This window comes from Coturnix japonica, chromosome 17, assembly GCF_001577835.2.
Source record: "Coturnix japonica isolate 7356 chromosome 17, Coturnix japonica 2.1, whole genome shotgun sequence".
In the NCBI taxonomy this organism is placed as follows: Eukaryota; Metazoa; Chordata; class Aves; order Galliformes; family Phasianidae; genus Coturnix; species Coturnix japonica.
The window spans coordinates 8,287,301-8,311,653 of NC_029532.1; the positions used below are offsets into that span (position 1 = coordinate 8,287,301).

The window sequence follows — 24,353 nt, forward strand, 5'->3', positions numbered from 1 at the left end:
CCTCCTGCACGCGAAGCTGTCCCTGAGCGGGCCTGCAGTGCTGCTGCCACTCGGAGCTGCCAGGCACAGGTTCTGCAGTGGAGGAGGCTGCTGGGCCCTGATACCTGTGGAGGGAGGAGCATGGCAGCATCCTGCACAGGTGTAAGGAGGTTAATTGGGTTGGGATGTACGTCTGCATCACATCTTTAATGGAAATGTTGATTCGGGAAGCCACAGCTCTAGTGATTTCTATACAACTGTAATTATTTTTAAACTTTGTTTTCGGCATTGTTGATGACAGCTTGGCACCGCGCCTGCATGACCTGATTAAACTTACAGATTGTCAGCCTTGATCTATAGGATACAGAGGAGAATGCTGACTGAGCATCACTTTGGAAATTCTTGATTTCAAACGGAAATTAGATTTGGAGTATTGTTTATAACAATGCAGTGAAGGAGCACTGGAGATTCCAAACGCATTGGGTGCCCCAGTGGTGACAGCAGCTTGTTCCCTGTGCTATAAAGGGCAGCCCAGTCCCTGTTCCTGCTCTGTGCCACATTATGCTGTCCTATGCCTGCTGCCACCTCCTCAACGCTGCTTCCCATGTGGCTGTTTCTGGGTTATTGCCTCAATTCTGCCCCATTTCCCCTTTCCTTTGGGAGCTTTCAGCACTGAGCGCCTGTGTGGAGCCAGAGACCATTGCAGTTGTGTGCATGGTGCCAGCGCATCCACGGCTCCTGCTGAGCCACTGGGGTTGAAGCAGCAGACCTTTCTTTGGCCCTTAGTGCCAACATTTGGACTTGCAGGACCAGAATCCAGTTGGGCAAGTCTCATTTGGAGGAGAAGTGCAATGCTCAGATCTGTTTGGATGGAAACGAGAAGAAATTTTGTACTTTGGAATAAATAATGCACTTACACTTATCGCGTGGTCTTGTGTCAAAACAGTGTAATGTATAGTGATAATACCAGCCTTGTGATGACTGAGATACACCTTGGAAGACAGTTGGAAGGTGTATGCATCTGTACTCGTGGATACTCTTAATACCTTCAATGAAGCATTTAAATATTCAGCAGGGTTCTTTAAAAGCTGTAGGAAGACACTCCAGCTCTTTATGGGAACTGGTGGGGTTCTGTAGGATGCTGGGAGACTGCAGGGTCGGTCTGCGCTGCACTCCGTGGGTGCTTCCACAGGGCTGGGCAGGGCAAGGGAGCGGGCAAGGCAGGGCGGATGCAAGAAGTACTGACGGTGTTTTCTCTTCTTCTCTTTTTTCTGCCTAAGGTTTGAGTATCCGAGGAGCCCAGGAGGAAGACCCTCCCGATCCCCAGCTAATGAGACTAGACAATATGCTTCTGGCAGAAGGAGTCTCAGGTCCGGAGAAAGGTGGGGGATCGGCGGCAGCAGCTGCAGCCGCAGCAGCCTCTGGAGGGTCTTCAGATAACTCTATTGAACACTCAGATTACAGAGCCAAATTGACCCAGATCAGACAAATCTATCACACAGAGCTGGAGAAATATGAACAGGTCAGACATCAGCCTCTCAGTTGTTTGTGTCCCCACTGCTGCCCTTGCACCTCCGCTTGTCAGTGGCCGGTGCCCAGGGCTCCAGTGGCTCCCCGTTCTGGCTGCCTGTGCTGCCTGCAAGGGCCACGAGGCACATGTTTGCATGCCCAAGTGTTCTCTGTTGTCTGTGACCACAAAAAGTAGCCCTGGAGCCAGTACTCCCCTTGTAGAGCCAGCCCTGGATGGAACAGGCTGTGTGTGCCCCCAGGTGGCTCAGGAGATGCAGCCGTGGGGCTGTATGCAGTGAGTGCTTCATGTGTGCCGCTGGCCACCCGCAGGGGTTGGGAGGCTCTGGTTTCTCAGTGAACAACTGCATTGGAGCACAGGGAGTGGGAAGTGTGGCTCCGTGAGACCTTCAACCCTCACAAGCTTCTGGTGATGCTGTTGTTTTCTGCTCCCAGAGGTGTCCTGACAAAGCTGGCAAGCCCTGAGCCCACCAACTCAGTGAACTCATTCAGTGGTGGTTTCCCAAGCAGAGCAGGGGAAGCCCTGCCCTTGCCCCTGCTTGTCACAGCACAGTGTCACTCTGAACCGGCCCAAACCACAAATAAGATGAGGAGTGGCAATAAAATCTCTTGGAAGTGTGAGCAGAGAACCATGTGCCACGAGGCCCCGGCTGCCTTCCCACAGCTTCCCCCTTTTGCTGTGCAGGGCCAGGTGCCTCTGTGCCAATCTTTCCTCCCTCAAGCGACCACATTCCACCCTAAAGACACCAGTGTCCTGCAGGGCCCCTTGAGCTCTCTCACAGTGGTGCACAGTGCACAGCCTACATCATAACATGAGGATGGCCGCCAGAAGGATGAGTGCCTTCCAGCAGGAGTGTCTGCTGCAACCAGGGGTATGCGGGCTGGAAACAGATCTGGGGCTGAAGCAAATGCAGGTCGGTGCTTACAGCTGTTTCCTGGCATGTCTCCTTTGCCTCTAATAAGTTTAATGATGTGGGGGAAGCGGTAGCATTTTTAGCCCTGTAGCTCCATTTACAAAGGTTTCAACTGAAATGTCACAGCCATCCGTCCACACCACGGGGAACTTTGGAGGATGCTCAAGTGCTGCTTGGAGGGAGAGAGAGGTGAAGCTGCCCTGAAACATGTTCGCTTCCCCGTTGATCCTGACACCCAGCAGCATCTGCTCTACAGAAATATGGTAATTTCCCAGCCCTGCAGCAAACTGTCTCCTGCTCGCCTGTCTCAGAGCAGCGCCTGTCTCAGTAGCGGAGGGCTGGGGCACAGCGTCGTTGTGTGCCTGCAGCTGGGCTGCTGCCACAGAGCAGGGCCACCCCGCACCCAGCAGGGCAGCTCCCGCAGCGCTCTCCTGCACAGCCCACACCGAGTCCTTCCCGAAGATGCTCTGCAGACGGAGTTTGATGCTGACGTTTGTTGCCAGCTGGGGGAATGTGCTTGGAAAAAAAAAAGGAAGGAAAATGGAAAGTGTGTCATGCCATCGCACAGCTCTTCCCTCGCTGTGTGCCAGGAGAGATGGTCGTACACAGGCAGCTCCTTCCATAATTTACAGCTGCTATAATAGAGATGACATATTGAAAGCTATCTTCTATAATTACACTGAAATACATTTTTTTGCTGTAGGCAAAAGTACTGTAAGGGTCCCAGGTCTCCTGGAGCAGCTGGGAACCTGCTTTCTGAGTTCACAGATGTCTTCTGGATTCACCCCAAATTGGGGTGAAGTGTGGCTGCTGGGAAGACACCACCACCCCCTCCAAGCACTGGGGCACTGTGCGGCTGCGGATTGTCTGGGGCTGCTCCCTCTCTTTTCCTCGTGCTCTCCTTGATGAAGCGTTAAGGCTCGCAGAAGCATCCTCCACTCCTACAAGATTTCTGAGCAGGTTAACAAGGCCATCACTTATAACCTGACATTATTAATAATGTCTCACGCACCAAGCAGGGGCCTGAAAAATAGCACTGAAAGAGGGATCAAGTAGCTCGGACGTTATAAATAAACAAGAGAAAACAAGACAGAGCATCGGCAGCTTCTGAACGTGCTTCCACTCAGCTGTGCTGCAGGAACATCACAGATGGGAGATGCTGGAGAAAGAAATTCAAAGCAGCCCTTTGCACAGATATAACCAAATGAAGGCTTGTCCAGCAAGTCAAGTAAATTCAGGGAGAAATTTTTGCTTCTTCAGCTTCAAAACAGTTGATTTTTTATATCTGTGGAGAAATACTTTTTGTAGAATAGAAATGCTTGAAAATACTTCTAAGTAACAGTTACCGTTTGAATAGTAGTTTGATAATGAATTCCTTGTAGCCACAAATAGCAGCTGTGTGATGAGCTTCGTGCCTGAAAAATTTCTTCAGTGCCAGAGACTTCCATTCAGCAGCACTGCCCAGGCAGCCTGAGCTCCCCACACCTCAGGAAGGCTATAGCTGCACCATGGTGTGTCCTTCACCTCTGTGCATTGCTGACCAGAGGCAGAGATTGGCTTAGGGCTCCTGCAGTGTGCAACCAGCTTGCAGCAGGAGCTGATGGCTCCTGGCACAGTGAGGCTGACACACTGGGCACCCTGTGTCAGAGCTGCAGCGTTGCGAGGTCTGCCTTTGTGCAGAATAGACCTGCAGTGGGATGGGGAGAAGGAGGGCAGCCCCTGCTCTGTGCCAGGTGTGCACCCTGGAGAGGTTGGGACAGGCTCCTTGTGTTTGGTGTGAGCAGGGACAGCGGGCAGCAGGAATGGGCGCTCTGTAGCCCCTCGGGTAGCATTAACCATCCAACAGGAAAGGAGGAAAAACCCACTAATGGCAAATGTGGATCAGGCAGGTCAGATACCTGCACCTGGAGATTGGACTGTGGCTGCAGCACCCAGCGCTCTGTGCTGCCATTGTGGGGCCCCCACACTGCCCCCAGCCAGGCGCTGCCTCCCGGTGGTGGGGAGGTAAATCAGCCTATAATTTGCTTTCAGTAGTGTAAAGAAAAAAAATCACTTTGCCTGAAGTGTATGCATCTTTCTTAAGGGTGTACCCAGATTTTAATTATCTAAATGTAAATACTTAACGAATTTTACTTAGAGTAATGAGCTAAAGTGCACACTACATAAATGAGATGTTCTAATTAATCATGTATGAACTACTGGTTTAAAGAAAAGCTATGTGAATTCTGCGAATGTTGGGCTATTGCCAAATTGCTAATCAGCATTTGCATTCATAGATGGCTTCACTTAATAAGTTGTGAGACGTTCAGCAAATGTTATAGGAAATTATGAGTTTTTAGATGCATAAACTTTTCACTTTTAACTCTTTCCCTTACACCAGCTATTGAAATGCAGGAGAACTGCTGAACATGTACTCGTAAAACTATCATAGAATGGTAGACTGGCTTAGGTTGGAAGGGACCTTAAAGATCATGGAGCTCCAACCCTCCTGTCATGGGCAGGGCTGCCAACCACTAGAGATTGTAATGCTATTTTTAATCTTGGCTTTAGGAGAAAAGGCTGAGCCGGAATCAGGTTGATACCTAACACACATGGTCTGATCATACACTGAGTGCACAGAGTGAAGTCCTTCAGTCTTGTTTGGAAGTGACTGCAGCTCTGCAGTGCACAAGGAGGGCTCTTTGTGCAACTGCTCTGTGCCCTTGGCCTGTTCCCCACTGTGTTCCAACTTTGTGCTAGCAAACCTGGGGCTGCACTGCCACACTCCAAGCAGGCAGCAGGCCCAGGGTTTGTTTTTGAAAGAGATAAAGGAGACATAAATCAGCATAGTTTGTGGCAGCTTGCAGCCTGCGTGGGGGGAAGCTGGGATGCCAGCATGACAGCTACTTGGTCACGCAGAGGCTCAGATCAGCAGAGCCTAGTGATGATGCAGCCTGCAGAAGTTTATATCATCGTGTCCTTTTGCCCGCATAGTCTGGGGCTGGTGATGGATGGCTGCTACAGCCTCCTCTCCCCAGCGCCTGGCTGTGCTGTGAGGCCAGGCTGGGCATAGCCGGGCTGTGATGCCATGTGGGGGGGGCTGCACAGGGCTGCTCCAACGGGTTTAAATACCCAACCTTCTGTGGGGGGGTAAAACCCTCCTGTGTTTCCTGCCTGCATTCAATGTACCCCTGGAAGTGCTGACTGCTGGCAGATTCTGCTCATTCATCTGAGCATGCTCTGGTGCTGCTCACAACCTCCTGTCCCCAACCACTTACTGGTACCTTCCAGATCCCACTCCCCATTGACTGTCTGGAGCACTGAGCACTGCTCACTTCATGGATGGGAAGGGGACAAAGGCAAGGAGGAACCATGCCACTGCTGACTGCTGCTGGCTGCATGCAACCTGCTCCCATGGCTGTGTGTGGGGATGGAGCATGCTTGTTGGGTGGCAAAAAGCAATTTCTAAGTCTCTCCTTCCTTCCTTTGCAGGCATGTAATGAATTTACCACGCATGTGATGAACCTGCTCAGAGAACAGAGCCGAACACGTCCCATTTCTCCTAAGGAGATTGAAAGGATGGTGGGCATCATTCATCGAAAATTCAGCTCCATCCAGATGCAGCTCAAGCAAAGTACTTGTGAAGCCGTCATGATTTTAAGGTCGAGGTTCCTTGATGCCAGGTAAGGCTGAGATGACAGCCCCTGCTTTTCTGGGTTGGAGGGACTGGCACTGGCAGTGCTTGTGCTGAGCACTGTTCTGTCACTGCAGTTAATTTAAATGGCTGCAGGTACCAGCATCTCCCAGCATAAGGCCATAACCAGTCCCACAACACAGTCAGATTACCTGAGAGCAATGTGCCACAGCCTGAGGTTGGCTCTGAGTTAGCAGCTGCCTGCATCTGAGGTGAGAAAGGTGTTGATGCTTCCAAAGGCCAGATCTGCTGGCCCCTGAAACAACAAGCTGTCATTTGAGTGGGGTAGATGGTGGCTAAGGAGAGGCTAAGAGCCTGATTTGCTGGGGTGTCCTAAGAAGGTGGGATGCTGCACCCTGTGGCAGGAGCCTGGCAGCTGGCTGAATCCTGCAGTACAGGGAGAGCCCATGCGGAGCCTGCAGTTATCAGCCAGTGCCTGCTTCACACCTGAAAGCTGCGAGGAGCTAAACAAGAGCAAAATAATTTTATTAACAAGGAGGTCACTGGCAGGTGTGGCAAATTAGGGTAATTACAAACAGTTGGAGGAAATGTCTATGGAGAGCTCCAGTAACTGCAAAAGGTAAAGCTTGCAGATGCACATTTTAAAGTGATTTCTTTAAAAAGGAAGAAGGTAAATAAGGCAAAATGAGTGGAAGCACAGTAATGAGATAAATGCAGCTCTAGGGAGAGTCTGCCTGCTTCAGGATATGGCGTCGTTAGCAGCACTGTGATACTCCTGGAAGAGAGCACTGGGGATTGCTGCTCGGCTGCCTGCTGGCCCGCAGCACTGCCAGTGATTGCAACCAGCCTGCAGGGAAAGGAGGCCTGACAGAATGTCTAACTGGAAACACTGTGAGGAGCTCTTCTGGTGGCAAGCAGCACGTCCCAGTGTGGGAGAGAACAGCTGTGTAGGTGCTGCTGCCACAGTCCTCAGGGTGGGCAGGCCATGGTCTGCACCTCAGGGATTGACTCAGTGCTGCAGCCTGCGCTGCCCTCAGCAGTGTGTGTGCAGGTTGGTTGGCTCCCTGAGAGCTGGATGAGGATGTGGCATGCAGACAGCTGTGCTGTGCCCTCCCTAGCAGCCCTGTGTGGGTGCCCTGACTGAACTGGTGAATGGAAGGGGCATGGTGGTGTTGTTGTCAGCGGTGGAGCTGTAGTTGTGGAGCAGGCAATGTGCTCTTTTGGGCTGAGGCTCCATGCCTGCTCTTGCCTTGTCTCCTGCTCTGCTGCCCCAGGTGACAGCCTGCGCTGTGTGGAGCTGTCTGTGTGTCCCTGGCAGGAAGACCCCCGTGCAGACTGAGTGATGCTGGAGGCAGCACTCAGACACTGGCAGGGTCAGAGCTGCAGCCCTCACACGGTGCTGGTGGAGCCAGGGCTGTGGAGGTGGCTGTGTGCCGTCCTACTGGAGCTCTGTTGGTGTTATAACAGCCATTGTTTTCTTTTCTCATTTCAGAAGGAAAAGACGCAACTTCAGTAAACAAGCCACAGAAATATTGAATGAGTATTTTTACTCCCACCTCAGCAACCCTTACCCCAGTGAAGAAGCCAAAGAAGAGCTGGCTAAGAAGTGCAGCATCACGGTATCGCAGGTAGGCAGCAGGGGGAGTGTGACCCCATTCCCCTTCTGCTCCCTGGCCGAGCTGCCCCTGCCCCAGCTCAGAGTGGGCTTTGGTGAGGGCAATCTGTGCCCTGTTCTCTGTCCTGATCCTTTTGGCTATCCCACTGACTGTGAGTGGATTTGGGGCTCTGGAGGGAAGCAGGGCAGGGCTGAACACTGCAGCCTGGCACAGTGCAGCAGGCAGCTGGGCTGGTTGGGCTGAACTGCCTGTGTGCAGTGGTGGAAATAAATCAAAAATGTGGAAACGGCAGCATCCTGCTTGACATCAGATTTCTCTGTTCAGTCTGGGCTCTTTCTAGCTGAGACTTATTATCTGCTATGAATTTGTTTCAACTTTCCATTATTTCAGGGAAACCCAGTTTATTGACAAACGGATAATCTGTCTCTATAGATCAGAATTTCTTTGGTTAGTTGGCATCCTTTGCGGCCTCTCAATATTACTGAAGTGACACAAGTGGTTTCTCTGTAGCAAAAATGAACCAGGAAGATTGACTTCTTTTATCTTGCATAACAGATGTTACTGTAAAGTTAATGCAAGGAAGACAGCATCTCTCTAATTAGAAGGGCTTAATTCCATTGGCTGGGGCTGTTTTCTGTACAGGCCAGAATATGCATATTGCTCTGGGCTGGGTCCTCTCAGCAACGTTAAGGCTGATGGCACCAGTACATCAAACATGCATTCACTGTTTCCTTCACTGCTCTAGAAAGCAAAATAACATGTTGCATTTTTCTTGTGGCCTGTTTGCTTGACAGAAAGCCAAAATAATCCCACAGCAAATCTGGCACATATAGCTTGGGAAAGGTTGCTCTTGGATGGCAGGAGAGAAAGTTCACTGGCAGTGTCCCTGTTCTCCAGCTGTCCCATTGCGGGGCTGCATGCCACCTCCTCCCAGCTCTGTCAGCTCTGCTTATCAATATTTCAGGTCCTTTAGAGGAACAACGCCTGCGGCAAGTGTGTTAACTATTAATGATTGCAGGCTTTGGTATTGGCATTATTAGCAGCACAACCTTTAGCTTTATAATTAAGACTTGAGTTGAGATTTACTTTATAAGTCTCCATTAAATCCATGGAAAAACTCAGGCTCTTTATTGAAGATTTTCAGATGAAATCTTCTGTGAGAAGGCAGCTCAGCTCCCCAAAATCTGATCGTACTTAATTAGCTTTGCCATCAGAAGTACAAACTCTAGCACAACTGTCCTCTGCTGTGGAAGAGGCCAGCAGAGATACGTTTGTGCCATGCTTGCTTCTCAGCATGCAGCATGTCCTGTGCTCCTGCTGGATGAGAGGCTTGTGTGCCCAGTGAGGGTAAGGCGTGGAGGTGGGAGCAGTTTCTCTCAGTCCATTTACAACTGGCTGTGGTGATGTGCAAGAAGTTTGGTTTTTCTTCTTGGAGAATGCTCAGTGTGAGAAGGAAGCAAATGTTTTTCTGCTGAGCCTGCTATGTGGACAGAACATGCTATTTGTGGCCCTTTGGGAGGCTCAGCATGGAACTTGCTTGCTCTCAAGTTTCTCTTTTGTCACTGCTAGCATTGCACAAGTAACTGCAACCCAGCAGGCAGCTCTGGGCAACTCTGCCAACCCAGCCCACAGGTATCACTGCAGCTCTCCCAAATGCCTGGAGCCAGCCAAAGAGCTGCAGAGCACAGGAGAACCTGTGCAGCATGGTCCACAGCCGGGTCTCATTGCTGATTTCAGTCATTTTGACACAGTGTGGCTTACTGCTGTTCCTCCAGTAAGTGGTGTTTGAAAAATCCCCCTACAAGAGCCAAGGTGGCTTGCTGGGTAGTTAGGAGAGCCAATATCATCAACACAAAGTTGGAGAACACAGAAATCGGCTCTGCTGGCACAGTGTAATCAGGGAAAGCACACACACATTGTGCTGGAGAGCATGGCAGACCTGCTGGAGAGATGTTTGTGTCCAGTCAGGAGCCAGCGAGCTGCGCCTGGCAGAGGAGGAGTTTGTGATCCTGGAGAGTGGGCAGATAAAAAGCTAGATCTAGATATGGCTGAAGGAAATGAGATGGAGCCATTTGAGAAACCATAACTGATCTCTTCTAGTGCTAATAGATCTGATTGCTTTCTTAATTGGCTGTTTGATAAGATTTAAAGTATATGTTATAGAATGAAATAAAAGGCAGGCAGATGGTCCAAAAGAGCAGCAGCAGTCAGCCTGTAATGTGAATATAGGTTTGCTTCTTTAATATTTGATACGAGCATGAATTAGTTGTTCCCTGAATCCATTAGGAAGCCTGGGTGAGTGATGGAAGTAGTTGCATTGCCTCCTCTGTGCCACTCTGCACATCCTGAGCTTTGAAGGGTGACATTACCCAACCTAAGAGTAAGGACAGCATTAACCACAAAGCATTGACAGCATCTGCCAGAGAAGCGGATCTGGGGCAATGGCTGAAGCCTCAATCTGGCTGGGAGAGTATGAATGGCTGGAAGAAGTCCCTGATGATGGGAAGGCCAGAACACTGGGCAGTGTATCACCTAATGGAAGAGGAGCCAGCAATGAGAGGGGGTGTGCCTCTGATCAGCTGGTTACTTGAATTCCTGATAGATCTGCTTTCACCACTAGAAAATATGAATGCAGTGGTTATCCTGCTCTTTGATTTTTCTGAGGCATTTCCAAAGGCCTTATGGCAAGGCTGCAAGATTAGTTGATATTTACTAGGTCAGACTAGGCTGAAGTTGTCTTTCTTTGTACTGAAAAGTGTACACATTTTTGAGGCTATCTAGCAGAAAAGCTGAGCATGCACTGTAAAATAGCACAGCACATGCTGCCCTAGTGCTTGGCAGCAAAAGTCAGAGGATGCAATCCAGAAATCGGGGGCAAATTGAGCAGTCATTTAAAATACTGGCAGGAGTAGCATCGCCTGGGATGAACGATGGCATCCAAGCGAGTGACTGAGCTGCACCTTGCACAGGGTTTTTATGAAAAATCTCTGAGCAGATCTATTTCCAGTCCTGACCAGGGTCCCTCTGACATTGCCTTGCCTGGCGCTGTGCCCGAGCTGCTTCCCTGGCTGCAGAGGCCCTGGAGGTGCAAAGAGCTGGGAAATGAAAAGGGGGGAAAAAAAGCTAACTGTTGTCTTTGGAAGCTCCTGGAGGTTTCTGTTTGTGTTTGATGAAGAAACTTGGTCCTTTTTCTGTCTGAGCTGGGCTTCCCATGCAGCCTCTCCTAACAATGATCCAGTACGAACTTGTACTGTCAGTGTCTGGGGAATGCTGGGGGCAGATTCATGGTGGAATATTTTCTCCCTCAAACACTCAGTGAGAATTTTGGATCAGCCTCTTCCCCCCTCTTACCCCTCCCTGCCGCCCCCCCCAGTTAGGCAGCTAACTGGAATCCTTGCTGCCCAGGAACTGGAATTCTTGCTGCGCAGGCTCTTCACTGAGCTGCAAAAGAACTTGTCTCTTGGAATCATTCAGTTGGGGATGGGAGATAGATGGCTTTAGTTTTGGTCCTGGTGTTTAAAATACTGTGTAGAGAAGGCGTTTTGAGAAAAGCATAAAGACAAACTATTTATTAAGATGAACACCTCACACAGTTTCATTTTAAGAGTATGGTAAAGGTAATTCTAGGGGAAAAAAATATCCTTAACAGAACATTGTTGGCTGTAATTTAGAACCGCCCGATCGGCACGTGTTTGTGGGAGATAAACTGGATCATCTGTTCTCTCTGCACCATGGCTGCGAGGCTGATGTTTTATACTTTTGCAGATGAGTCTCTTTCAGGGTGTCATGAACAACTATCAGTCTATCATATGAGCTATAGAAAGGGCATAGTTGCTGCTGAAAGCATGTCAGTGGATTACGGCAATAAAATTCTTCACTGCTTCTAACAGAAGAAGAATATGTTTGACAAGAGAGTGTATTTAAAATCTTCTTTAAAAGAATGCAGAAGCTGATTTTCAGCATCTCTTCCAGCCCTGCTTCTTCTGCTCTGTTTGTTTTGGTAAGCACATTGACGTGGAGAGCTGCAGATTTATAGGCTCTTATCCTTGACTTCATTTGGGAAGCAAAGAAAAAAAAGAGGCGAGCTTAAATAAATAGTTTGTAGATGTAAAATTTTTAGCTTTAGAGCATGTGCCATTATCGTACTGTGCTTATTTTCAGTCCTCTTTTCTGTTCTGTGTCATTTGATTAGGTACAGAATATAAACAGTGCTACAAACCCTTGGAAACACTGTGGAAAAATGTCTGTGATCCATAAATATTTAGTTCACTCATTTCAGCAGTGATGTTCTTGTGTCAGCTGGCTCTCTGCAGAATGAGGCCTGATTTATCCCAAGAATGCAGCTATTGCAGAGACAAAAGGCAGGCATGTCCCACCCCAAGTCCCACACTAGGCATCAGGACGATTTAAGTAATAATTTATTGTCTTTTCATTAAACATTGCAATTAATGTGATAAATAAGTACAACAGTATTGTTTGAAATGTAATATACAATTAAGCCCAAGTAATAAATTGACCTTCAGTGACTAGGAGTAGAAAGATGGTTGGTGTTTGTTTGTTTGTGTTTTATTTTTAATGTGAACAGATAGGTAGTTTGTGTTAATGAAGAGTGTTATGAAGCAGCTCACAATGGAGACAACTTCCATTTTTAGGGTGAGCCTGCAGTGCTGTGAAGAGGCAGGGCACATTGGGGCTGGGAATAGGGTATGGCAGCCCCTCCGAGCACACTGGTGGCTGTGATTGTGCTGGGGCAGGGCAGGCTGCAGGGAGCCAGCAGGGCTTTGTGGTAATGTGGCTCATCCTGCCCAAGCTGTGCCGCAGCCCAGGCATGTCCTTCCACCCGTGCTGGCCATGCAGTGGCAGATGTGTGGCATGGGAATGCTAAGCTGTGCGGCTGGGAAGTGAAGGGCACTGGGCTGACATCCTCCCCAGGGGGGCACCACCCAGGCCAGTGTGCACAGTGTGAGCTTTGATCTCAGGAATAGTTTAACATTTCTGGATGTTCATTTAGATATGGTATACGGGTTAAACATAACGTACGATTGCTGCTCCTCTCATTGCTTCCAATTAAACCTTGCTTGTTAGTTTAACCTCTAGGTAATCCCATCAAACAATTGATGTCAAGGAAACACTGCCCACAGTGGCTCTGGATGAGTGGCCATTAATTTTAATTGCCTTGATATTAAAGATTAAGAAGTATTGGGACTAGCAGAATGGAAACAATCTGATGTCAAGCAAATCCACTCGATGAGGCTTCCCCAGGCTGCTGGTGATATTAAAATTTTACTGTGAGAATTAAATAAACCTTTATTAGTGATGGCTGTTGTTTGATTGGTCCACGGGTGTGCATAAACAGAGGGATCTCATGCACGTCTATGGACAATAGTTGATGTACAGAGATTCCTCAATTATGAAACTGTTAATAAAGCATAATCTGATTGTCCACAATAATTATTTGCTAGGTTTCATTAATGCATTATTGCTTCTATGACTGACAAGATAAATATTAAGTGTAATATACAGAATACAGTACAGTAGACACAATACTATCTAGGGAGGGGAATGTATAATGCGTATATCTTGAATTCAGTTAAAAGCTGGACACTTTTCATTAATTGTGTTAAAAGCTGCAGCCGCCTCAAGCACGGGTCCAGTGGGCTTTCCTGGGTGCTGCAGTGCGCTCCTGGGCTTTCAGAGGAGCCACAGAGCCCTGCAGTGGGCTATGGGAGCAGTCCCATGTCACCATGTGCTTTGGCCCCTCGCGACAGGACACAACTAATTACCACCTGTGTTATTACCAGTCCTATCCCCTCTACCTCTGTCGCATTACATGCTTTTTTGTCGAGGCAGCTTTGGCTGTTGCCTGTGTTATGAACTGAGGCTGTTGTTTAGCTTTGTTGTAGTGCTGAAGTTAAACAAAGGCGCTGAGAAACCATTGCAGGATCTTTTCTGAACTGCTCCAGCTGTGACCTCTGCACGAGTTAATGGCCAGCGCCCTGCCAGCCACCCTGATTTCAGTACAGTATCTTCAAAGGGGGATGACAAAGTGACTTTTCAGCCATTATTGATTTATATGATTCATTTCATTTCCAGCCGACCAAACACAGCTCTAGGTGTGGGCTGCCAAGGTTGTTCTAGCCTCCAAATAAAGAACAGTGTGAAGCACTGGCTGTTTGCTCTGGCTCAGCCAGCAGGCATCTCAGTCCATGTGGCAGCTCTGCTGTCTTGCACTGCCCTCATGGATGAATGGTGATACTGATGGGAGATAGCAAGCTCCAGGATATGTGTTGTCCCTCCTTGGGCACCAGTTTGCCAATGGACAAGCAGAACCAGATCAGACACATACTGTTACTCGTATTTAACTGATCCACAATTGCTGCCTGGCAGACATGGGCTGGGGCTGAGGCACTGGGGTTAATTGGATCCAACACAATGTTTCAGAGTGCTTTGTTGAGTCAGATGCTTTGTGTCCTTCACTCTGCCCCTCTTCTCCTCAATGCAGGTCTCCAACTGGTTTGGCAATAAGAGAATCAGGTACAAGAAGAACATCGGGAAGTTCCAGGAAGAAGCCAATCTTTATGCAGCGAAGACGGCTGTGACAGCAGCACACGCCGTGGCTGCGGCCGTCCAGAACAACCAGACCAACTCCCCCACCACGCCAAACTCTGGTGCGTACCCACGCGTGTTGGGGCAGCCTGCAGTGAGCTGAGCAGGGCTGAGCAGCTCCCTAGTAGCACTGCTTGGGGCGTGGGGTTGGCCCCTTGGGCAGAGGGGACTGAGCTGCAGTTCACATGATGGGTCTGCCTTGCTCTCACTGCTGGCAGCATCTTCGCTTCTGTCAATATTTTAAGTATTTTCTGATTCCGTGAAAGTAACAGAAAATAAAGGGAGGCAGAATTCTCAAGCCTGTATTTGTAGAACTGCTGTATTTATTGTCAAGATAAGAATGTAAGAATGAAATGCAGGGATATTTTAGTGTGCACTAATGAAAATTTAAACTCTGGGTTGCTTGACAAGGGGTTGATATTGCATATAAAAATTTAGGGGTGCAGCTTTTATTCCAGAGTCTGGCCATGTGTTCTTTTACAGTGTTTAAAAACTGTCTCACTAGCGTGCTGTTGACATTTTGCAAATCTAAGCGTTAAGTTAGCAGAGGAGCATCCAAAGAAGAAATCGCTTTTGGGCTCCAGAGGCAAAGGTTTCTAGAAGGCATAGATGTGTTTGACACTATTTACAACCAAGTTTTGCCACAGCATAGCTGTAGGCAACTTTGTAAGGGTGTAAAGATCCATGGGGGAAAAAAAAAGCCTTTCATCAAAGGAAAGTAAGAGGAAGGTTCCTCCTCTGTTGATAGTGGATCATCTAATCAGAAATTACCGGGTGTTTCTGTTTGAAGGAGATATTAACCACAGGTTCAAAATTAGGTTTTTTTGGCATGTTTAGCAATAGCATTTCAGGATGAGGTGATTCACCAGAGGAAAGCACCTGGCACTGACATGTGCTGTGTGTGCAGTGCTCTCCCAGCAGTAAGGCTGCCCGGGCTCTGATGGATGTCCTCGTTTCCCTGGTGCGGCTTTGCTGCTCTGTGCCATGGGGAGAAGCAGTGCTGGTCCCCACACTGCTCGGGTGTCCCACCAGACTGGCCTTGCCCTGCTGTGGGTCATAAGTGTGGTTTCTGTTGGGCACTGCCTTTCTTTCTTGTTTCCTTTCTTCTTCTCCTTCCCCTGCCCTGAAGTCTTTGGGGTTATATATTTGTAGCTCTCTGTTATTCAGCTACCTAACTCTTTCCTTTCCAGGTTCTTCTGGTTCTTTTAACCTCCCAAATTCTGGGGACATGTTCATGAACATGCAGAGTCTGAATGGGGATTCTTACCAAGGGGCCCAGGTTGGAGCCAACGTGCAGTCACAGGTAGGAGAAATGCCCCACAGTAGGGCCTTTCTAGCAGGGTAGGGTTTGGGCTAAAAATTCCACCTTACTCTGGCTCTATTGAATGGTCTGTGCCTCGCTGCAGAGTGGAGGCTGCATATTGCTGAACGTGACCTATTCTTACCCCGGCATTGAATTTCACAAATATGAAGGAAAGAGTGATTTTTTCTGATTGAAACTTGAAGCTTTGTGAATGCATTCGGCTCTGGCTTGAGCTCATGGAATGGGATTGGGTGCATCTGACTTCCATGGACACTGTAAATCCAGTGAATTTTCTTTCTTTTTTCCTTTTTCTTTCATTTTCCCCATCCCCCCTTTTTTTCTTTTCTTTTCTTTTCCCCCCCCCTTAACATCTTCCTTTCATTTATTGGACAAACCTTTATTTGTGTATTTGTTTGAATGTCAGAACACATCTAACTGAGCTATTAAAATACGAGTTATTCTCAGTCCCTTTTCCAGTCCTTTCACACAGGGCTTTCTTTATATGTTCCATAATCTTTTCCCATACACAAACACGTCCAAACATGAATATGCACAGCGTTTTGCTGCAGACACTTAAGAAGGACCTGCGGGATGCACTGCTGTGAGGAAGCTATTCTTTGGCTGGTGTGAGGAGCAGAGATGTATGGCTTTTAACATGCAAGGATTTGTTGAAATTCTGCCAGTCATTCTTGATTGATAAATTTGTCTTTCATAGAAGATGCTAAACTGTTTTGTCTCACATAATTCAAAATGTTGCCTATTGTAAGTGATGATGTTTTAATAGATTTGGAATGATGAATTTTGTTTCCTCTTACTTTAAGGTGGATACCCTGCGTCATGTTATCAATCAGACGGGAGGATACAATGATGGCTTGGGAGGAAATTCACTGTACAGTCCACATAATCTAAATGTGAGTACCCAGGGGAACTGTAGTTTGGAGAGCCATAAGCACAGTGCCGGGTAAATGCAGTCATTAATACACGTGTTAATTACTCTTGTGATAACATATTTTAACAAATTTGCATCTCTGGAGATGAGCTGCAAAATGGCCCTTGATATGGCTGTGAGTCTTGGGCGTGTAGGAGAGAAAATTCCTGGAGCCATCACTGTAAGCAATTCGAATTTTTATGTTTTTCAGCCTCATGAGTTAAAAGGTAATGGCCTTGGAGAGAAGGCTCTCGTTCTTTGCAGAGATGGTCAGATAACTGTGCTTGTATTTGTTATTGCCTGCAATCAGACATCAGGTCTGCTCTTTTGATATACTTTTAGCCTTTTCAAGGGTGCACATTTTTCCTGTGTTTGAGAAGTACTTTTGGCCTTGTTACTTGAAAAAGAAAGAGAGTAGTAAGTCTGGCAACGCGATGCTAGTGAATTGAAGGATGTCAGGCTGGGTTGTGCTGGCTGCTGTATGTCCCAGCTGTGGCTGCCAGGATCCAATGGTGCTCAGAGCCTCGCCGGATGGCCCTTCAGCGCTGCATGAGGGCACCAGGATAGCGGGAGGCTGGGAGCTGTTGTGCTGCATGAGAGCCTGGGATGAAACACCTCCCAGGGCAGCAGGCTCTGCGGTGGAGGCTCCACTGCAAATTGAATTCGTCCCTTATATTCAACTTCCTCTTCTCATTTACCGCTTTAAAAAGGAGTGCTTCATTTTACTGAATGTTTCATATTTGCTCACCAGGTGGCCTTCATTTGTTTTCCTTTTTTATTCACCAAGTTTAAAATGACCACAGAGGGAGCGCTGTTCCGGCAGTGCCTCTCCCACCCCAGGGCAGCTCTGCACCCACCGCCCACTGCTGTGTTGGTGCCTGTGGTGCCGCAGCTCAGGGTGATGTGCAGAGCATCACTGGGAAAGGCCCAGCCATGGGGATGTGAGCTTTTCCTCTTTGAGGGTTTCCACTTGCCACAAGAGTAAATATTAATGATTTAAAATGTGATTGAAGATGTTCAATTGTAAAGGGAAAAAAGTACCATTAAATACTCAAATCTTCTACATTTGAAATGTCAAATCTTTCTTTTTGGGTTTATAAATAACTCATAATAACCCACAACAAACCATATAAAAAGCCTTTTAGTTGCATTTCTCCTTTTTCATTTAAGTGTTTTGAAATGCTTCAGAGAATTTGCGATATCCTTATCAACATGATAAAATATGAAACTGTGATTGCCTGCAGCATTTTACAGACATGAATTCCATCTTCACTGATGAGGCCTGATAAGGCGCTGTTGTATAATACAGTGCATAATCTCAAACCACCAGAGTAAGGATTAATTTATTTGAAAAAAAGAATGCTTGCTGACAACCTCTCCTCCAGCTGCCAAGCCGAGTAAAAATATTGTACATTTGTTGTTTATAAATTTGGATAAAAGAGGAATGATGTTTACTTCAGATGGAATATCTTTAGACTCGTATCTGCATAAGAGTTTTTCTTTCTCTAAGTAGGTTTTCATATCTTTAAAAAATAAAAATAAAAAGCAGAGGTACCTCTGCACGTTTTGTGTGCTGCCAGCCCGTAGCTGAGCATCTTAAACCATGTGGTGAGGCTTCAGCCTTAATGCAATTGCGGGTCGGTATTGCCATTAATTTTACTTAAGGGAGCACAAACTCAAACCTTAGAATTTGTCATGATAAGGGCTTCTCTGTTTGTTGTTTTTCATTCGCACAGCAGACAATTACCGGGCTGTGTGCTCGTCCTAGCAGTGCTGAGCAGTGCCACGGTGCAGTCCGGGCTGAGTGTTATCACAGGGCAGCCCCTGGGCCCAGCCAGGCGGAGCGGCCCATGAAGGCTGCGGGGTGCTGGGAGGGGGGGCAGCTGCCCCGTCACTTCCACTCAGCCTCCCCCCTCTCACGAGCCCTGTGCCGCCCTCCTCCTGACTGACACCAAAATATGTAGCGACAAGCTGTCTGCCACAGCAGAAATCTGATCAGACATTGATTTCAGCAATTGCCTCTATGGGCCGAGACAGAAGGCAAATTTGTTTCTGAGCACTGCTATTGCTGATGCAGGTCTGATGCAGGGAGGGCCGGCGGCAAGCGGGAGCATGGAGCAGCAGCCTGAGTTGGGCTGTACTGCAGGTAATTGGCAGAGGGATGAAGGGCCCCTTCCTGCCCCTGCCTGCATCGCTCTGTGAGTCAGAGAGATCTGGAGAAATGCAACTCCCAGCCTTGGAGCTGAGAGCAGAGAGTGCATGAAGTACTGCTGCCCCGGAGCCATTTCCTCAGGAAAAATAACCTGAGGCTCCGGCTGGAGGGATGTGTTTCCATTGGGTGAGTGGAGATGCAGAAATTGCTGCCCTGGTCAGCACCTGGCTGTAGGACCCGCGCTGTAACCCCTCACACACAGCACTGTGGTTTTCTCCTCACAAATCCTGCGACCAGAGGGAGTTTAGGATCAGCTCTTCCCCAGAGCGTCCCCCCCAGCTCTGGCCTTGCCACTTTGTTACTTTCATGATATAATTAATATGCGTAATTGCATCAATTGATTTGTTTTTCCCTTTTCAGGCTAATGGAGGCTGGCAGGACGCAACTACTCCATCTTCTGTGACTTCCCCTACAGAAGGGCCGGGAAGTGTGCACTCTGATACCTCTAACTAATCTCCTAGCAACACTTTTTCCCTGAGCTGAGATGCCTTGATCAGCGCATTCAGAGTCGCAGGAGAAAAAGGAAAGAATTTTTTTGTAGCCAACCACCTACAGCTTTACTGTAAAACCTTGTCTTACTAGAAAACTTGGAAAATCTGTTTTTTAAAGGTATCATAATCATTTGTATTTATACTTAAAACACACAATGTTAAAAAGCACTTTATCCAATCGGGCCAAGATTTAGCATTGTTTATAGCCCTGTAACTATTTTATCATAATTTATTATCGGCGATTTTAACAGTGTCGGTCTAACAGTTGCCAATTACTTGGCCTTAAGGGTAAAAGTACAGTACAAGCTTAACCTCAATAGCAAGAGCAGGCACAAAGGAACACCTCACCTGAATCTTAACTGCGTGCATATTTTCGTGGAAGGTCAAAATGGGTTCCAGACTGGGATTGTGTTTAACCTTTTCATCTCTCTTATAGAGTTGGAATAAAGAGATCTGTTTGGTTCTTTCGGTTAACAACGGTTGTGTTTAAGAATCCTTATTCGTCACATTTTTGTTGTGATCTGTTGCTTTATAAGTTAGGTTGGATACCAGGAGCATCTTTCCTTGCTAACCGCCAGGACCCCCTGCCTGCTCTCTGTATTTCAGCAATGGACTCAGAGTGTTCTTAAGAGGTGAAGATATTGCTGCTTCTTTCAGTGAGCCACCAGCTGGGTTTTACAGTACGAGTAGGTGCTGCACGGCTGCCGAGATTGGTTACTTCTTCTGGGCAGCCAAACAAACAAACAAACAAACAAGAAGGAAAAGCGAAGGAAAAAGCACCATTATATGGATTGTTGTACATAGTGTAGCAAAAGAGTATTTATACATCTCACCAATCAAAACACAGCTTTATTACCTCATGCGAACTCATACGAACCAATAGACTTTCAACATGTTCTGTAGCTTAGAGTGCTCACTTACTACCTCTGAACGATACTCACGCTGTAGTTTGTCTCTTTCTTATCTTTTTGCATCTTGTAATTAACTCTTTCTTTCCCTCATAAATTGTAATGTACATTGTAATCTTTTAAAAGAATCAGGGTTGCGTTTGCAACTTTTAAAAGAGCTGAAGTGGAAACATTGGGTCTTAGGTTTAACAGAACAGTGAAACTGTTGTAAATACTGAGAAACATTTTGAATGTTCTTCATCTTGTTACTAATCCACGCAAAAAATGCAACTAATTGTAATGCATACAGACTTCAGTATCAGTACTGTATATTCACCCTGTGTAACAGGGGGCCCTTTCTTTCTCTCTTTTGTATTGTATGCGATTCTGAAACTGATTGAGTCATGAAAATAATTTGTGGCAGTGATTCTAATGTATTAAAACGTTTCGTGTTACTTTCTAACTGGATTACACCCTGAATTGAGAAGTCTTCCTCGTGGTAGTTATATGTAGTTTCGAACATGAATAAACTTTTTGCTTTCATGATCAAATATCGACGTAATTTCTTCCAGCTCAGCTTCAGTCAGCGCAGTGAGCCGCAGAGGTGCGGCTGCTGTTGCAGTTCAGCTCCTGGCTCAGGGCGGGCGGCTGTGTGGGCAGAGCAGCACTCAGGTGGAGCACAGCAGCACTGAGCAGCACTGGGGCTCAAAGCCCTGACCTGCACCTGTGTGCTGTGCTGTGCAGGAGCAGAGAGCCCAGAGGGGGCTGCGGAGAGGGGCAGTCCTAGAGATGCGCTGAGAGATTGCCATCACATTCACTCTTAATTACCGTTTCATTTAACATTGACTTTGAAACTACAACCCCAGCTAGCAACTGTAATCTGATTATAAAAATATTTTTCTTTATTAAAAAGAAAAAAATCAAAACTTTTTTGGAAGGGTATATATATATAAATGCTAATTTTAAGTCTTTTTAATAACGTAAAGGTCAATAACAGGTAATAGCCTATTTACCATATCTCAAGGAAATTGACTCACAGGAAATCAAATTAACGTTAATCACTTGCAGCAAATGGTCTCTGATAGATAGAACTCCTTACTCCTTTGGTAGCAGTGGCAGGAGGGCTGCCCGGCCCCACTGCGCTCATCGTGCTTCCTCCCTAGCAGCTGCTGCAGCCTTTAGGTGTTGTTTTGGTGGCAAAATGATGATTTGAATGATTCAGTTGGCTTGTGAGTCAGCTTTTCTTATCAACAGTTCTTGGAATGGGATATTGTGTGATGACCCTTTGCTCACCCTCTCTCCTCAGTGCCACGCTCACCTCCCTCTGTGTTCCATGAGCCCCTCTTGCTCTTCCACTTTTGTTTGCTGAGCACATGCAACTTCTTGATCAGTTTTAGAACTGAACGTTGCTTCTTTCACTACAGGTGGTGCATGTAGATCAACATGTAAATAGCTAGAGGCACTGTACAGCTTCACTGCCAGTGATGAGAGAGGGCTGAGTGGGGACTGTGGACTTCTGGAGACTTCTGCTTGTGGATGATGCAGAACAGAGCGCCCTGTGCTTGCTGCTGGAGCTCCCTGAGCCCACACGCTCTCTGTTTATGCTCCAGCTCAATGGATACAGTGCTTTAAATGTAAAGTGTGTCAGTGGAGGCAGAGGCAACATAATGAACACGCAGACGTCCCTCATCTTGATCACATCTCCGCTGGCCACAGGCAAGGACCTGTCATGCACAGAGGAGGTTCATAGGAAGGCCATCAACAACCTTTGGGCCACGCTCACGTGCCCCGCGCCTGCTGGGCATCATTAGTGTGCTGCTTTACAGCATTAAGGCTCTGGGTCCCTCTGAATTACAAGTGCAATTTGGCCTTTCCTTGCGTTGGAGAACAGCCACATGGTTACATGGCCAATAATAAACATCGTATCCTTGAGGCTTGATTACACATCAGAGGGGTTTACTGCCAGTACCAGCGTTGGGATCAGCACCGTGTTCCACCCAGCAGAGATGCTCGGTGGGGCCATCAGAGCCCTCCAGCAGCACTGTGAGCTGCTGGGCTGTGCAAGTGTCACCACAAGCTGTTGGTGTGTGAGCAGCACCAGGAGCTGCTGGAACCCCATGCCACTGGTGTGGAGGTGGCAGAGGAGTGTGGCCGCCGTCCTGTGCCTGTGGCTGTCCTTCAACCCGCTTGGAGTGCTGGCCAGGCCCACAGAGCACAGCAGTACTGGCTGGGCCTAGCAGCAGCTCCCATTGCCCCAGTCCTGGCCCTGTGCTCCCTGTGCAAGGCTGTACTGGGCCCCATCCCCATTCCCACCCAACAAAGTCTGTGTGGGGTCGTGGCACAGGGCAGGGCAGGGCAGGGCAGCATGGCAGGCAGTGCAGCAGGCAGTGCAGCCCTGGGCTCTGTGCCAGAGTGATGCAGCAGATGGACAGTCTGCCCCTGCACTACAATAGCTCCTGATGCCTTGGATGCAATGGAAGATGCTCTGCACAGGATGGGATGTACTGGAGACATGGAGGCCCTCTGGCATGGCACAACACCAAGCACTGGGACAGGGCAGCTTTTCAAGGGCTCACCTTGTGCTGCTTGGGGCTGTGCCTTCTGCAAAGGCCTCCTTGCAGTCAGATGCTGGTGCCAGTATCTGTGTTGTGTATTTCCAATGTGATAGAAAATAATTCTGGCAGACGTCTGAAGACGTTCCCAGTTTGTGTTAATAAAATACATCTTTTTAAAGAATGGAATTCTTCGAAGATTGGCAAATTTTATTTTGTTTCATTAGCTTTAATGTCACTGCCATATGGACTGTGAAGAAAAGTGAACCATTAGATTGGAGGGACTGAGTTATCAGTGTGACACAGAAAGCACTGATACAATTGTTAAGGATAAGCCCTGGGAGTGATTTATTGCATGCACTGTATTAGCCACAGAGGAGTTATGATATGCTCCCCATTCCTGTATCATATTAGGGTTTTATTAGTCTAATATGACATGGTAATATAATATACGATTAGAATTCCCATCCAGTCCTCTGGAGAGAACGGTGTGGGCTGAGCCCTATGTCTCTGCTGGCAAAACCCCACTCACCCAAAGTTCTTCTGCAACAAATGCCAAAGATGAACTCCTCCAGGTTCCCCCCAGGCTGCCCTCCCATGCACTGCCAGAGCTGAGGCTCTGAACTGGGCTCTGTAGCCCCGCCATCGCAGCGGTCTTTGCCTCCAGCAGCAGTGCGGAATGAGGGCGGGCACATCAGAGCACTGCTAGGTGATAACTCCCCAAATCTATATCAAAGCCCGTTTGATCATCTTCCTGTCGCTGATACAATAAAAAGGATTAATTTATTGGAGACCGACAAAGCCCTCATGTGGCAACAGATTTAAGAATCTTGTTTACAGGGGCTCATTAAAACCAAATACTTTCATTCATATCTGCAGCAACTAATGTGGGTGTGGGTGACGGAGAGCCCTGTGGTGCATGGGGCTGTGTGCTGGGGGGCATAGTCCTCACAGGAGTCCCTGGGAGCGCCCTGCCTGCCCAGAGCCCAGCAGAGCTTTGGGCCACTCCTTGCGGTGTGGGGTCACCAATTAATGCCATCTGTTGGGATAATAGAGGGCTGTGTTTTGGGTTAAAATTCAAAGAGAACGCGTCATTAAAAGTGGAAATCCAAAGTTTTATTGCAATCTGCTAGATCTGAGCTGACGCCAATTAAACAAAAAAGATATCATTTATAAAAAGGCAGAGTTCAAGTTGTATTAAATACGAAATGCAATTTTCTGCTGGTTGTGATTTATTACCGGTGGTACATTGTTCAAAGAAGCATGTTATGTTTCAATAGAGAAATATTGTTTATTCATTAATATTTTAAAACTTGCTTATTGCTGCGTACGGCTCTCCTGCAGAATGAAACTTATGATTTAAAACATGAATTAATAAACACATTTGAAAGTGTTAGACAATATCATAACCACTCATTTTTCATTTTACTGTGAGCATATTAAACTTTTATAATTCCGCGCACTATTATTTTCCAAATAAAGGTATGGGCTCGAAGCCGCCAATTTCGGGTGGGGCTGTGAGGAAGCAGAGCACTGTGCTGAGGGTGGGTGGGGAGGGTTTGTGCCACTGCCATGCTGTGCCTGGGTGGGAGCCACACAACCACAGGGTGCATCGCCCTCCACCTGCAGAGTGTGGTGCGTTACTGTGCGGAACGTCTGATGGAGGCTGACATCCTAAATGAGCCTGAAAATCTTTTATACAAA

At 47.5% G+C, this 24,353-nt stretch overlaps 1 protein-coding gene across 6 annotated transcripts in view; it reads left to right on the plus strand.

Moving 5' to 3' along the window:
* Positions 1 to 20,648, plus strand: part of PBX3 (PBX homeobox 3) — a 94,848-nt gene extending 74,200 nt beyond the window's left edge. For 5 of the 6 annotated variants that reach the window (XM_015879419.2, XM_015879417.2, XM_015879423.2 and 2 more), the window contains exons 3-9: positions 1,260 to 1,501; positions 5,892 to 6,082; positions 7,547 to 7,682; positions 14,173 to 14,338; positions 15,467 to 15,579; positions 16,401 to 16,490; positions 19,080 to 20,648. In XM_015879419.2, coding sequence (XP_015734905.1) covers positions 1,260 to 1,501; positions 5,892 to 6,082; positions 7,547 to 7,682; positions 14,173 to 14,338; positions 15,467 to 15,579; positions 16,401 to 16,490; positions 19,080 to 19,172 — 1,031 coding nt within the window. In that variant the 3' untranslated portion in view covers positions 19,173 to 20,648. The remainder of the gene's footprint in view (positions 1 to 1,259; positions 1,502 to 5,891; positions 6,083 to 7,546; positions 7,683 to 14,172; positions 14,339 to 15,466; positions 15,580 to 16,400; positions 16,491 to 19,079) is intronic. The other variant, XM_015879424.2, reaches the window with a different exon arrangement.
* The last annotated feature ends 3,705 nt before the right edge of the window (positions 20,649 to 24,353 follow it).